Source organism: Caretta caretta, chromosome 7 (genome assembly GCF_965140235.1).
Source record: "Caretta caretta isolate rCarCar2 chromosome 7, rCarCar1.hap1, whole genome shotgun sequence".
Classification (NCBI taxonomy): domain Eukaryota; kingdom Metazoa; phylum Chordata; order Testudines; family Cheloniidae; genus Caretta; species Caretta caretta.
In genome coordinates, this window is record NC_134212.1 from 12,956,540 (window position 1) to 12,970,701 (window position 14,162).

General features: G+C 41.6%; 1 protein-coding gene across 13 annotated transcripts in view; it reads left to right on the plus strand.

Annotated features, from left to right (window-relative positions):
* The window catches only part of CHL1 (cell adhesion molecule L1 like), a 195,929-nt gene that overhangs the window by 149,214 nt on the left and 32,553 nt on the right, over positions 1-14,162 (plus strand). For all 13 annotated transcript variants that reach the window (XR_012669187.1, XM_048857096.2, XM_048857094.2 and 10 more), the window contains 5 exons: positions 1,564-1,729; positions 2,745-2,869; positions 10,013-10,114; positions 10,334-10,531; positions 11,640-11,710. Coding sequence is in view for 12 of the 13 variants with exons in the window: in XM_048857096.2 (XP_048713053.2) it covers positions 1,564-1,729; positions 2,745-2,869; positions 10,013-10,114; positions 10,334-10,531; positions 11,640-11,710 (662 nt within the window). In the remaining variant the exon portion in view is untranslated. The remainder of the gene's footprint in view (positions 1-1,563; positions 1,730-2,744; positions 2,870-10,012; positions 10,115-10,333; positions 10,532-11,639; positions 11,711-14,162) is intronic.

Consider the following 14,162-nt stretch of genomic DNA (forward strand, 5'->3'; position numbering starts at 1 on the left):
CCATGAATGGATGACCCTCGCATTGTCCTGGGCTCTGCAAAAAGAATGACAAGGCACAAGGAATGCGGCTTAACTAGGTCATAGCTTTATTAACTAACACATCTGGGAACTATCTGGCAATAACTTGTCCAGTGCAGATCAGACTTCCTTCTGTAATCCATACCACCGTGTGGAGCATGGCCGTCATCCCATCCCCTTCCACACCATTAACCTGGTCCCAGCAGCATTGCTGCAACCCCACTGCCATTCCCCTCTTTTGATTGTTGAGGGCATGGGTATTGGGCCCTTGTTGTACCAGACATTAGGAACCTCCCACCCCATTTCCCACTTCTTTAGGGGTTGTCTTCTCCAAACTCTACCACCAATTCCAATTTGTCAGGGGATTGGATCCCCTAGTGCATGAGTACCTTCACTGGGCACCTGCCAAGTTTCAACAACATGAATGATAACCCCCTCCACTCTCTCAGGTTACAGCAGGATCTGGGTTTGGGGCACTTGCTGTGGGCATTATACTAGTAGCCTTTTTGAGACTGGGAAGGAGTTTTTTTCCATATTCCTATATTGGCCTGAGCACTGTCGAGGGGAGGGTTTGCTTCCTCTCATCAGCCCTGAGACTCAGTGGATATGCTGGATTTGTAATGTTTGGCTTTTGGGATAATTATAGCATTCCTGTAATGTGTGTTACCTTTAAATTACTGATATGTACTCTCAGCTTTAACTCCATTTTAACACAGGTTTGGGGGCGGGGGGTTGTGTGTGTGTCTTGAAATGGAGGATAGTGTTGGACAGGTACAGTTGAGAACATAATCTAAAGTCAATGGGCTGCACATGTTACAGAGGGTTTAGTGTAGCCTGAAGAACTATTAATGATGCATGAATAGGAAAGACTGCAGTTTGACTGAGCGAAAGATGATTTTGCAGGTTTTGTAGTTAGGTTTTGTTTTGTTTTGTTTTCTTCCCTTTCTTTTTACTTGTCAGCTGGACACAATTGTTTAGAAATTAATGAGAGACTATAAATATGGGAACACGCAATGAAATGTTCACAAAGCTACTTTTCACTGTATGGCAATGTAGCCAATTGCTTTCCATTACTTAGTCTTCTGTTTCTTCATTCAGATTGATTTTAAAATAACTAACTTGATTGTGATATTTTTTCCCTACTTGACTTTAATTCGTTTGTAATTTTCTCTGGGTCATTGCCAACATCTATTTGAAATAGGATTGGGCATAAAAATCGTAGTCAAGTTTTTCTATCTCATTTATTTTGTCATATACTGTAACAGACCATTAGCTAGGATGTTCACCTGTGATATTTTCCTATAAACTCCTGATTGGCTGTATGATCCTCTTTGATATGAATTGAACTCAAAGGAAAATGCTTTTATAGTACACTAAATGTTAGCCCAACCTCAAATCAAAATATTCCTCCTTAATTTGACTAGTGTGTAGAAAAACTACAGTATATTGCTCTTATGATTATTTTCTGCATTTGAATTTCTTGGTGAAAATGTAGGACAATCACCTGTATATTGCTAATCAGAATATCTTTCTGTGATCAACCAGATGCTACAAAACTTGTTGTTACTCCTGAAAACCCACAAGTGTTGAAATCACATTCAGTTTTATTGAAATGTCAGTCTGAATATGACTCACACTTGAAACAAAGTTTTAAATTATCCTGGAGGAAAGATGGAGATGAGTTGCAAATCAACAGCACAGAAGATGGCAGGTAATCTTGAGAAAAAACCTCTCCTTGTTTTGACTCTGAAACAATACTGTGTTATGTGTAGCATGGTTAATTTTGTTCCCTATGGATAGGATATTTTTTATAGCTTTAAGCCAAGTCTGTGCATATCATAGCTGTTCATGCAGTGCATATCTTTTCGTGAATGCACTCGTGCTCTTTCAAATATTTTAAAGCTTTGATTTTATTTTATTTTTTGAACCAAGCTTTGCAGGTAGGTTCATATATACTTGCTATCCAGTGGTGCAGTATGTCTCATTTGGCAGGCACCCTACACAATGAAGTATCAAACTTGGCTGCCTACCCTTCATCCAAGTGTGAAATACTGGCTCCCCTGCAGCCACTGGGAGTTTTATCATTGAGGTCAGCGGAGCCAGCATTTCACCCCAGTTGTTCAACACTGGGGTGCTAGATACTTAGCGAGAGCTAGAAACATGAGTTTAAATAGTATACGTTAAAAGCAGTGTGTTTCTGAGTGGTTGTGTCCTAAGCATAGGAATAAATGAAATGAGGGCTGAATTTTGCTCTCTGTATAGTTTTGCTGTTGAATTTGATATGACTAGGATTGGGCCCCTAATCTTATGAAGTGTCCAGAATGGACAATTCCTTTATTTTTTAGTCACGGAAGAGGTACAGCCCCCCACGCTCCACCACATAATATGACTGAGCACATGCATAAAGACGGAGGGCCAGATCCTCATTGAGAGGTAAATCAGCATAGTTCCATTCAAGACAATGAAGCCATGCCATTTACACCAGCTGAGGATCTAACTCTGAGCTCTAAATTGCTACAAAAGTAATATTCTAAAGTACAATGTGTAATATATCTGCAGCTAAGACACAATTTTAAATAACAGACATACACCACCACTGTATTATTCCAAATGTGTCTGTTATCAAAGGCGTGCATGAACGTCAGGAAAAAAATGTGTATCAGTAATATGCTTCTCTTCCAATTCTCTCTCTCTCATGCTTATGTAATTTCTTTTTTGTCCTGAAGGATAATTACTGAAATGGATACGTTGTTTATATCAAGTGTGACATTAGAGGATCAAGGCGTTTACACCTGTGTGGCTAGTACATCTCTGGACAGTGTCACAGCCGAATCCCAATTAATTGTCCTTGGTAAGTAATTTTTTTCCCCCTGGTTTGCACGCTACATCCAAAAAGTTAAACAATGTTGTAATTCAGACCAGTTTTTCTACACACTCAGTTCAATTTATACAACATCAGTGGCCTGGTTTTCAGAGATGCAGAGCACCTGCATCATCTATTAATTTCAGTTAGGATTATGCTTTCCAACATCTGTGAAAACTGGGCCCCAGAGCACAATATTCTGATACAACAACACATGTAATAATGTCCTTGTTGAGCGCCATTCATCATTTTCTTTTGTGCAAGAGGCAATCACACCAGCTGTAGGAGCTGTTGAAGGCTGGAAGCTGTAGTTGCATTGGTGGAAAAGTTATGCTGTCACTTTGCAACCTCACGGGGGAGGATTCCTCCATCCCAGCTTCCACAGAGATCTCTGGCGTGCAGCCTAGCTGCTTGGACTATCTTGGTTTCAGAATATGGTATTACAGGGGCCGCCCATGAGAACTTATCAGTTTTGACTTAGCTATATACATAAGTCTACCTTGCTATTTGAATACACCCTATGCACCCCTTCAATTATGATTGGGAATATCTTTCCTGCAAAAATAGTGAGGCAGTTTTATTTTGTTATCTAAAGTCCTGAAGCTAAAGTACTTATATGTCCCCCACTATCATAGTAACTGAGTGCCTTACAATCTTTAATGTAGTTGTCCTCACAAAATCCCCTGTGAGGTAGGGATGTACTACTATCTATGTACTAGTCAATTACTAAGGGCTATTGTTGTATTTGCTACGGCTAACAGAGTCTTTTAGTTCAAGCATTTGAGGCTCATGCTTTAAAATCCTGAGGTCCCAGGTTCAATCCTTGCATCTGACAGCTTCGGGCTCATCAATCTCTATATGTGACACTGCCATCACGAGACGGGGACAGAGCACCACACAGAACAGGTGCAGTTACACCCCCATTTTACAGAAAGGAAACTAATTAGAGCTTGTCTACACTTGAAATGCTACTGCAGCACGACTTATGCCAATGGGAGTGGTTCTCCCACATCAGTGTAGGTAGTCCACCTCCCTGAGAGGTGGTAGCTAGGTCAATTATGTGAGTTTTTCACATCCCTTAGTGACATAGCTAGGTTGACCTAACATTTTAGTGTAGACTGGACCTAAGGCACAGGGAGACTAAGCGATTTACCTGACGTCACACAGGAAGCTAATGGCAGAACTGAGACTTGCAACCCAGCTCTCCCAAGTCCCAAGCTGGCACCATAACCACTGGAGAAGCCTCCTTTTCTCCTGACACTGCTATGGACTGCCTGCAGCTCTGCCCACGTGAAGCCCTATTGAAGTCAAGGGTGGGTGAATTGATGCACCTACATGCAATCCATTGCAGAATCAGAGCCTAAGTACCTATCCAAGGGAATTGGATATTAACAGGAATGTTATTTTAAAGCAGAGGTGGGCAAACTACAGCTCGCGGGCCACATCTGGCCCACGGGACTGTCCTGCCCAGCCTGTGAGCTCCCGGCCGGGGAGGCTAGCCCATGGCCCTTCCCCTGTTGTTCCCCCTCCCTCACAGCCTCAGCGCTCTGCTCTGCCAGAGCTCTGGCCCACTGCTCCTGCCAGGCAGCATGGCTGGCTCCAGCATGGTAAGGGGGCAGGAAGCAGGGGGTCCCTGGGGGAGGTCAGGGGACAGGGAGCATGGCTGGGGTTGGATAGGGGGTGGTTAGGGGCATGGGTCCCGGGAGGGGGCAGTCAGGGGACAAGGAGCGGGGGGGTTGGATCATAGAATCATAGAATATCAGGGTTGGAAGAGACCTCAGGAGGTCATCTAGTCCAACCCCCTGCTCAAAGCAGGACCAATCCCCAATTAAATCATCCCAGCCAGGGCTTTGTCAAGCCTGACCTTAAAAACTTTTAAGGAAGGAGATTCTACCACCTCCCTAGGTAACGCATTCCAGTGTTTCACCACCCTCCTAGTGAAAAAGTTTTTCCTAATATCCAACCTAAACCTCCCCCACTGCAACTTGAGACCATTACTCCTTGTCCTGTCCTCTTCTACCACTGAGAATAGTCTAGAACCATCCTCTCTGGAACCACATCTCAGGTAGTTGAAAGCAGCTATCAAATCCCCCTTCATTCTTCTCTTCTGCAGACTAAACAATCCCAGTTCCCTCAGCCTCTCTTCATAAGTCATGTGTTCCAGACCCCTAATCATTTTTGTTGCCCTTTGCTGGACTCTTTCCAATTTACCCACATCCTTCTTGTAGTGTGGGGCCCAAAACTGGACACAGTACTCCAGATGAGGCCTCACCAATGTCGAATAGAGCCGATCACGTCCCTCGATCTGCTCGCTATGCCCCTACTTATATATCCCAAAATGCCATTGGCCTTCTTGGCAACAAGGGCACACTGCTGACTCATATCCAGCTTCTCGTCCACTGTAACCCCTAGGTCCTTTTCCGCAGAACTGCTGCCTAGCCATTCGGTCCCTAGTCTGTAGCTGTGCATTGGGTTCTTCCGTCCTAAGTGCAGGACCCTGCACTTATCCTTATTGAACCTCATCAGATTTCTTTTGGCCCAATCCTCCAATTTGTCTAGGTCCCTCTGTATCCTATCCCTGCCCTCCAGCATATCTACCACTTCTCCCAGTTTAGTATCATCCGCAAATTTGCTGAGAGTGCAATCCACACCATCCTCCAGATCATTTATGAAGATATTGAACAAAACCGGCCCCAGGACCGACCCCTGGGGCACTCCACTTGACACCGACTGCCAACTAGACTGGAGCCATTGATCACTACCCGTTGAGCCCGACAATCTAGCCAACTTTCTACCCACCTTATAGTGCATTCATCCAGCCCATACTTCTTTAACTTGCTGACAAGAATACTGTGGGAGACAAAAGCTTTGCTAAAGTCAAGAAACAATACATCCACTGCTTTCCCTTCATCCACAGAACCAGTAATCTCATCATAGAAGGCGATTAGATTAGTCAGGCATGACCTTCCCTTGGTGAATTCCTGACTGTTCCAGATCACTTTCCTCTCATGTAAGTGCTTCAGGATTGATTCTTTGAGGACCTGCTCCATGATTTTTCTGGGGACTGAGGTGAGGCTGACTGGCCTATAGTTCCCAGGATCCTCCTTCTTCCCTTTTTTAAAGATTGGCACTACATTAGCCTTTTTCCAGTCATCCGGGACTTCCCCGGTTCGCCACGAGTTTTCAAAGATAATGGCCAATGGCTCTGCAATCACAGCCGCCAATTCCTTTAGCACTCTCGGATGCAACTCGTCCGGCCCCATGGACTTGTGCACGTCCAGCTTTTCTAAATAGTCCCTAACCACCTCTTTCTCCACAGAGGGCTGACCATCTATTCCCCATGTTGTGATGCCCAGCGCAGCAGTCTGGGAGCTGACCTTGTTCGTGAAGACAGAGGCAAAAAAAGCATTGAGTACATTAGCTTTTTCCACATCCTCTGTCACTAGGTTGCCTCCCTCATTCATTAAGGGGCCCACACTTTCCTTGGCTTTCTTCTTGTTGCCAACATACCTGAAGAAACCCTTCTTGTTACTCTTAACATCTCTCGCTAGCTGCAGCTCCAGGTGCGATTTGGCCCTCCTGATTTCATTCCTACATGCCCGAGCAATATTTTTATACTCATCCCTGGTCATATGTCCAACCTTCCACTTCTTGTAAGCTTCTTTTTTATGTTTAAGATCCGCTAGGATTTCACCGTTAAGCCAAGCTGGTCGCCTGCCATATTTACTATTCTTTCGACACATCGGGATGGTTTGTCCCTGTAACCTCAACAGGGATTCCTTGAAATATAGCCAGCTCTCCTGGACTCCTTTCCCCTTCATGTTAGTCCCCCAGGGGATCCTACCCATCCGTTCCCTGAGGGAGTTGAAGTCTGCTTTCCTGAAGTCCAGGGTCCGTATCCTGCTGCTTACCTTTCTTCCCTGCGTCAGGATCCTGAACTCAACCAACTCATGGTCACTGCCTCCCAGATTCCCATCCACTTTTGCTTCCCCTACTAATTCTTCCCGGTTTGTGAGCAGCAGGTCAAGAAAAACTCCCCCCCTAGTTGGCTCCTTTAGCACTTGCACCAGGAAATTGTCCCCTACGCTTTCCAAAAACTTCCTGGATTGTCTATGCACCGCTGTATTGCTCTCCCAGCAGATATCAGGAAAATTAAAGTCACCCATGAGAACCAGGGCGTGCGAACTAGTAGCTTCTGCGAGCTGCCGGAAGAAAGCCTCATCCACCTCATCCCCCTGGTCCGGTGGTCTATAGCAGACTCCGACCACTACATCACTCTTGTTGCTCACACTTCTAAACTTAATCCAGAGACACTCAGGTTTTTCTGCAGTTTCGTACCAGAGCTCTGAGCACTAAGTACTGCTCCCTTACATACAGTGCTACCCCCCCCCCCCATCTTTTCTGCCCTGCCTGTCCTTCCTGAACAGTTTATAACCATCCATGACAGTGCTCCAGTCATGTGAGTTATCCCACCAAGTCTCTGTTATTCCAATCACGTCATAATTCCTTGACATCACCAGGACCTCCAGTTCTCCCTGCTTGTTTCCAAGGCTTTGTGCATTCGTATATAAGCACTTGAGATAACCTGCTGATCGCCCCTCATTCTCAGTATGAGGCAGGAGCCCTCCCCTCACAGACATTCCTGCCTGTGTCCTGGATGCCTCAGGGGTTCTGAGGGGGCAGTCAGGGAGCGGGAAGTGGGAGGGGGCAGATATGGGGTGGGGGCCAGGCTGTTTGGGGAGACACAGCCTTCCCTACCTGGCCCTCCATATAGTTTTGTAACCCCGATGTGGCCCTCGGGCCAAAACGTTGCCCACCCCTGTTTTAAGGGCAAGCTTTTGTTTTTGTTTTAATTCACACCATTTATTTTCTTGGCAGAGGCTGCAGCAGGACTTAAATCACTCACCCTTCAGGGTTTTGTATTTACTTCATGCTTTAATGATAAATGCTGGTTTTCAATAAAAAGTAAATTAACAACATGACATGCCTTTTATTTACAGTACTGTACATTTATAGTACTGTGTAATTCAAGATGTTTGTTTACTATTTGTTGTACTACTTATGAAAATTCCATGAAAGGCTATATTCCCTTTTAAAAGTTGACCTGCTTGGGGGGAAAAATGGTCTTGATCCTTTTTTGTTTTTATTATAATGTATAAACCAGATGGGGGTTTAAAAAAATCTGTGTTCTTCAAACTAAAAATTCAAGCCTTTTCTGTCCTTGAAAACTCTATGGTGACTAGAGAACTAATTTTGCTAAAAGCAAGACACCAAAATTTGAGCAGGAAGGAATTTTTAATTGGTCTGTTTAAAACTGTTTGGTTTTGTTAACACCCATCAGTGACTAATGGACATACTGGAGAACATCTCTGTTAAAATAGAGGATCGCTGTCTCTCCAAATAAGATCTAAGAACTCACAACAGACATGCTCTGAGACCACAAGTGGGCCACTAGCAAAACTTAGGGAGACCATACTGGGTATTTCTGATATTTCAAAGGTGTAATACAACTGGGGAGGAGAGAAGAGGTGAAGAATCTTTCTAGCATTTTTTACACATCATAAGCCAGGTAAGAAGGCACAAGCTCACTTTTTAAAAAATCCTGTGCCTTTACCTTTAATTTAGTTTACATGCAGTGTCAATCCTAGTTTTAGCCAATAATACAGGTGACTTGATTGAGGCACAAGGAGGATGAAGACTTGCTCAAAGCCTCAAAGCCCTACTCCTTAATCACATTGCGTTAGATTAAAGTGACTCCAGGAGATGGAACCATTTCCACTTTGAGGTTTGAAGAGTATGTTCATAATGGAAATAATTTTATTTTTAACATGATTTTTTAAATTTCTTTCGTGTTTTTTTTATTTAGATGTTATTTCAACAAACATACTGCCCCAGAATACTATTGTTATGAGAAACTGTTCTTTTTCCTCAGACCATGTCAATTTCGTAAAACGGATGGCACAATTGTCAAAACAAGTCTCAATAACTGATGAAGATAAACATCTGTCAGTCTGAATGTGCCTGTATTAAAGGCATTCACTGTAGAATATGTTTCAGAGTAGCAGCCGTGTTAGTCTGTATGTGCAAAAAGAAAAGGAGGACTTGTGGCACCTTAGAGACTAACAAATTTATTTGAGCATAAGCTTTCGTGAGCTACAGCTCACTTCATCAGATGAATCTGCAGGATTTTCATAAACATATGTTATCCCAAACCATAGATCGTCTCTAGTGCCTCTTATAAACTTGTTGAGAAACACAGGGTCATTCTGCAAACATGTCTGTCCTCCCATGCTGTTTTCCTGCTCTCCTGCTGGTTAATCCGTCTCTGTATATGCCGTATTAAAGCTTTACAAGTCAGCTTCTAAAGTCCTGTATTGTCAGACCTCATATGTAGCTCTGAAAATCGGCTCTGACACAGACAGTGCATATGATGGAGTAGTAGCTGGGGTTGGAATGACCCTGCTGAGAGATTAAAAGTCACCTTCGTGGCACCGAGATGAGAGATCTAGCCAGGTTGTTATATCACACTCACCATCACGGCATATGAGCATCCAATTGGCTTTTGTCCTAGCCTCTAGATAGATGATGAACTGAGTAGCTGGGTCATGAACTTTCTTCTCTACTCACACAGTATAGGGTTAAACTGGGAATCCACCAGGGATAATGCATTTTCTCCTCTCACTAACATTATAGGGGCATAGGTTTAATATCTGGGGAAGTTCACTCTTCTTCCCCCATCACTATGGTTTGGACCACAGTAAATCCAAGTGAAGCAAATGCAGCTTTCTATTAAAAACAAAACTGAGATATATTAATTATTGTATAGACTTTATATTGATGAAGAAAAAATAAATTGATTGCATTAGTTATTACAATAAGAGTACGTGAGATTTCCCTGAAAAATGAATATAGCCATTCATAAAATCAGAGGATTCACTTTGTGTTTGTATAATAAGGGTGGGATTTTTAAAAGTGATTGTTGCTGGCCTAACTAAGTCGCCACTGAAGTCAGTGGAAGTTTTACCATAGCCTTCAGTTGGAGCAGTTAGGGCCAATGCACAGCACTGTTGAAATCTTACCCTAAATACATACCACTCACCACCTTTCTGCTATTTCTTCTTTATTTCTTAGATGTTCCTGACCCACCAGAAGAGCTACTTCTCTCAGAAAAACAGAACAGAAGTGTTAGATTATCCTGGAAAGCAGGAGACAGTCACAACAGTCCCATTTATGGTATGAAGGATTCTAGTACCATATTTTTTAGAGTTACAGTGTGTCATTACCACTAGAATAAACAGACAAGGTTCATAGACATACTTAATTGTTTTTATTTTTTAAACACCTTTGTTGTAAATTTGTTTTCTTCTGTGCTTGCCATTATATTTATATGGGCTTTAATGCACAGTTATGCTTTTGGTATTATCTCTCTCATTTTTATTTTTCCCCGTCCAGAGTCCATTGTAGAATTTGAAGTGAATCGTTGGGAGCCTGGGAAGTGGCAGGAACTCACAAGAATCCCAGGGAACAACACAACCGTTGTTTTATCGTTGGCTCCTTATATGAATTCCCAGTTCCGTGTTATATCCGTTAATGATGTTGGAAGAAGCAAGGCTAGCGCATCATCAGCACGCTATGAAACACCTCCCACTGGTACATACTGTCATCTCATTTCCTGGCTATATATTTTTTAGAATAACATTTAATCCTATTTGTTCCATGAGAGTTTGAAATCCAACAGGGTTGCTTTCAGCCCAGTTTAAGTCATCTGGGACCAAATTTTTACACTCTTGCAAACCTGAATAACACCTTATGACATGATTTGTCCCACTGAAGCCAAATGGGGCTCTCTGAAGATGTAGTTATACTCAATAGTCTCTGAAAAGAGAGGCCAGAGCTGTGACTCACACCAGCCAGAAGAGCTGATACCCTGCAAAGGGGAGCATATGCCACACATATGCCAAGGGTGGCATAGCAGCAGTGCTCTCCTGCACGCTCTGAAGCTCTGGAGGACAGCATACTAAGTTAGGTATGATGGTCCAGGGGCTCCGGTTGGTTCTGTTGCTTAAAGCCCCAATATAGCCCTTTTACATACAATCAGTTGCTAGATAGGATCTTTCTCAAGATTTATGGTGAGTCTCCCAGCAGCTCTGAACTTGTCACAAATCTCCATTCACAACACATTTCTCATTGTAACACAGAATGACTGGTTCCTGAAAGTACTTGCAGAGGCCAGCTGTTCAGCATTGCATAGTAATTTACATTGCCCCAGCTTTATTTTTGCTTTAGGGTTTTTTGTTTTTTGGGGTTTTTTTACATATATTGTCTCTGCTTCTTCCACAGCTTTTCAGCTCTGTGTCACACACTAATGATACACCTTCTGTTTTTCCATTCCCAACAGGGGAAATGTCTCTTCAGCATAATCCCCCTACATCTGGTACTCTGAAATCCAAAAAGTCATCTTAGAGATATTGACTAAAACTAACCAAGAAGGCTGCTCAAGATCAAACCATATAAACTACATATTTGTTCACTAACCCTCTGTTGTGTCAAGTTATTATGTTTAATCATGGGTTCTTTATTTACATGTTGGTTAGTTGCAACAAAGCCAAATCATTTGAAGTAAGAAAATTAGTGTGGTGCTTTTCACATCTATCTGGTTGTTTTGTGAAGATGTAGGGCATAGGGGGAGAGGGGAAAAAAGACAGGATTAATAAAGGACAGATGGCGTAAACTAATTTTATTCGTTCTACTGTTATAGCTCCAGACAAGAACCCAGAAAACATCCGAGTCGAAGCTTCTGAACCAAATGAAATGGTTATGAAATGGGAGGTAATTTAAAACTTCCTATCAGTGAAACTGTATGTGAAATGGTTTCTCCTTTCAAGCTGAAGATCCTGAAGCATTACTGAAGTTATCAGGATCATGTTAAGACAGTACTCACATTTTCAATATGGGTTTCATGGGTTTCTTCCTGCTATCTGTCTTGTAGCCACCATTAGTAGACTCCATAGCTGAAATCTGAGGACCACTGAAGTCAAAGGCAAAGCCTCATTCACTTCAATGGGGAAAGGATTTCTTTCCTTCCTCTCCCATTCAAAAATACATTTTTGACACCTGTGTGACAAATGCTATGGAAAAATGTAAGAAGGCCTGAAATACACAAGTGTGTAGTGGGAGAAGAAATCCCATATATAGCAAGAGCTGGAGAAGGTCATTAGCACAAGTGTCAAAGGAATCTGTAAAAGTGTTGAGGACAGAATTACAGCCTTCAGATTTCCAGTCTGTTTGTCTGTAATTTATGTGCCATCTGTTCAGAGGGATATATTTTCTCTTCCATTCCAAACAAGTTTTAATAATTGTAGAAGGAATGTATTTTGTGTAACTGGAATAAAGCACATTTTGCATTGGATTTGGAAAGATTATTTCCCACCCTGGTTCTAGCAGAAAAGAACCATAAAAATTTCCTCAACCTGAATTTTCATTTTAGGTAGGGTGCAGCCCAGAAGTGAAAGTGACCCTCTAAGTCTATTGACTATTACTTTATTGTGAAACTTCATTCTGCAAAATATTCCATAGTCAGTGAGAACAATTCTATTTTTATAAGCAGTTACAGAGAGGCAGCTACCAACACAGACAGCGTAGGTTGTTAATTATTTGTACTGCTAGCTAGATGTATTCTCTGCCCAAAAATCTTACAATCTACAATTCAGTTGTAACACAACATTTAAAGGTGAGAATGGAGTGGGATTGGATAGGTTTAGATAAATAAGAACAGACAGTGATTCTGGGTTCATTTAGACTATTTTTGGGAACAAATATTTTTATTTAGTTTGCTTCTTATAGGCTTTGCAGCAGATATTCTATGCCTGGTACACACTGACTGAATTCTTTATTTCAAGCAGACAAGGGCTGGATATGTACACACACTGATTCTGCAAAATGATGTTAATCTGCCTAGTTTGGATTAACAGATCAGATGAGCATTAGCAACAGGATTTTCAGCCAAGGCTTTGTTGCATTAAGCAAGATCAAAATAATAGTCAAGTGGGGCTGAAACTTAACCCTAAACTGGAATTTATTTTCCAGCATTAAATTTTATTTTCTTATTTTCCTTTTAGTGCATTTGTAAACTATCAATTTTCAAAGTACCATTCAGGTTTTAGTCAAGGGGATTTACAAAATTAAATCCCTGTGTAATGCTTTGGCAATGCAATGAAGAAGTCAGAGTTTAAATAACAATGATCATTTTCATCAGTCATGTGCTCCTAAATGTTATGCAAAATTGTTAATAAATGACAATTCAATTAATTTAATTATTAATGCAGTTAATTAAATAGTAATTCAAATTAAGTCAATTTAAGATGTTGTCCAGCAAATACTTCAAATATAGAGTTCATGTGATTTGTTGGATTGGAGCTGCAGTGTATTTTTGAATGCTTCTTATGTATGGAAAAAACTGTTGATGGAATTATTAACATTTTTTTCTTGCTTATATACATTACAATTAAATTTTAAAAGTAGTTTGACTTATAAAAACACATTGTTTAAGTCTAGATCTGAGCAAAATTTTTTGCACAAAACTTTTTTTGATGAAAAATACAAATTTGGCAACACTGAAACATTTCATGAATTCCTGTTAATTTTGCCAAATTGTTTTGTTCGAAAAGATAACCTAAAAAAATTCTGAAAAAAAATGTTAATGTTTTGATTTTTAGTTTTTCAAAAGGGAACATTTTGATTTTTTAGGCCAAAATGAATTTTCCTTTCAAAAACATTTTAAAATGGTCAAAACTGAAATATTTGAATTGAATGAAATATTTTTTATTCAACCTGTTTTGACTTTCCGATTTGCCCAAAATTTCAGCAAAGAAATTGTCATCGTTTCCACCCCAAACGTTGTTTTAAAAAGTTTTTTGGAAATGCCAGTGAACCAAAAAAAACCCCCAAAACAAACCATCAATGTGATTTTCCCAACTCTCTTCAAATCCAACCCATATTGGTTTGTTAACATGTGATGGCTAGTTGATGGTCTATGTGAAATGAATCTTGTGCAGTGGTGGGCAACCTGCAGCCTGTGGGCCACACGCAGCCCATCAGGGTAATCCACTGGCAGGCCGCCAGACCATTTGTTTACATTTGCACGGCCTCTCACAACTGCCAGTGGCTGCGGTTTGCCATTCCCGGCCAAAGAGAGCTGCAGGAAGCCTGGCCGCCACTTTCTGCAGCTCCGATTGGCCTCAAATGGTGAACCCCAGCCACTGGGAGTCATGTAAAGTCGTGA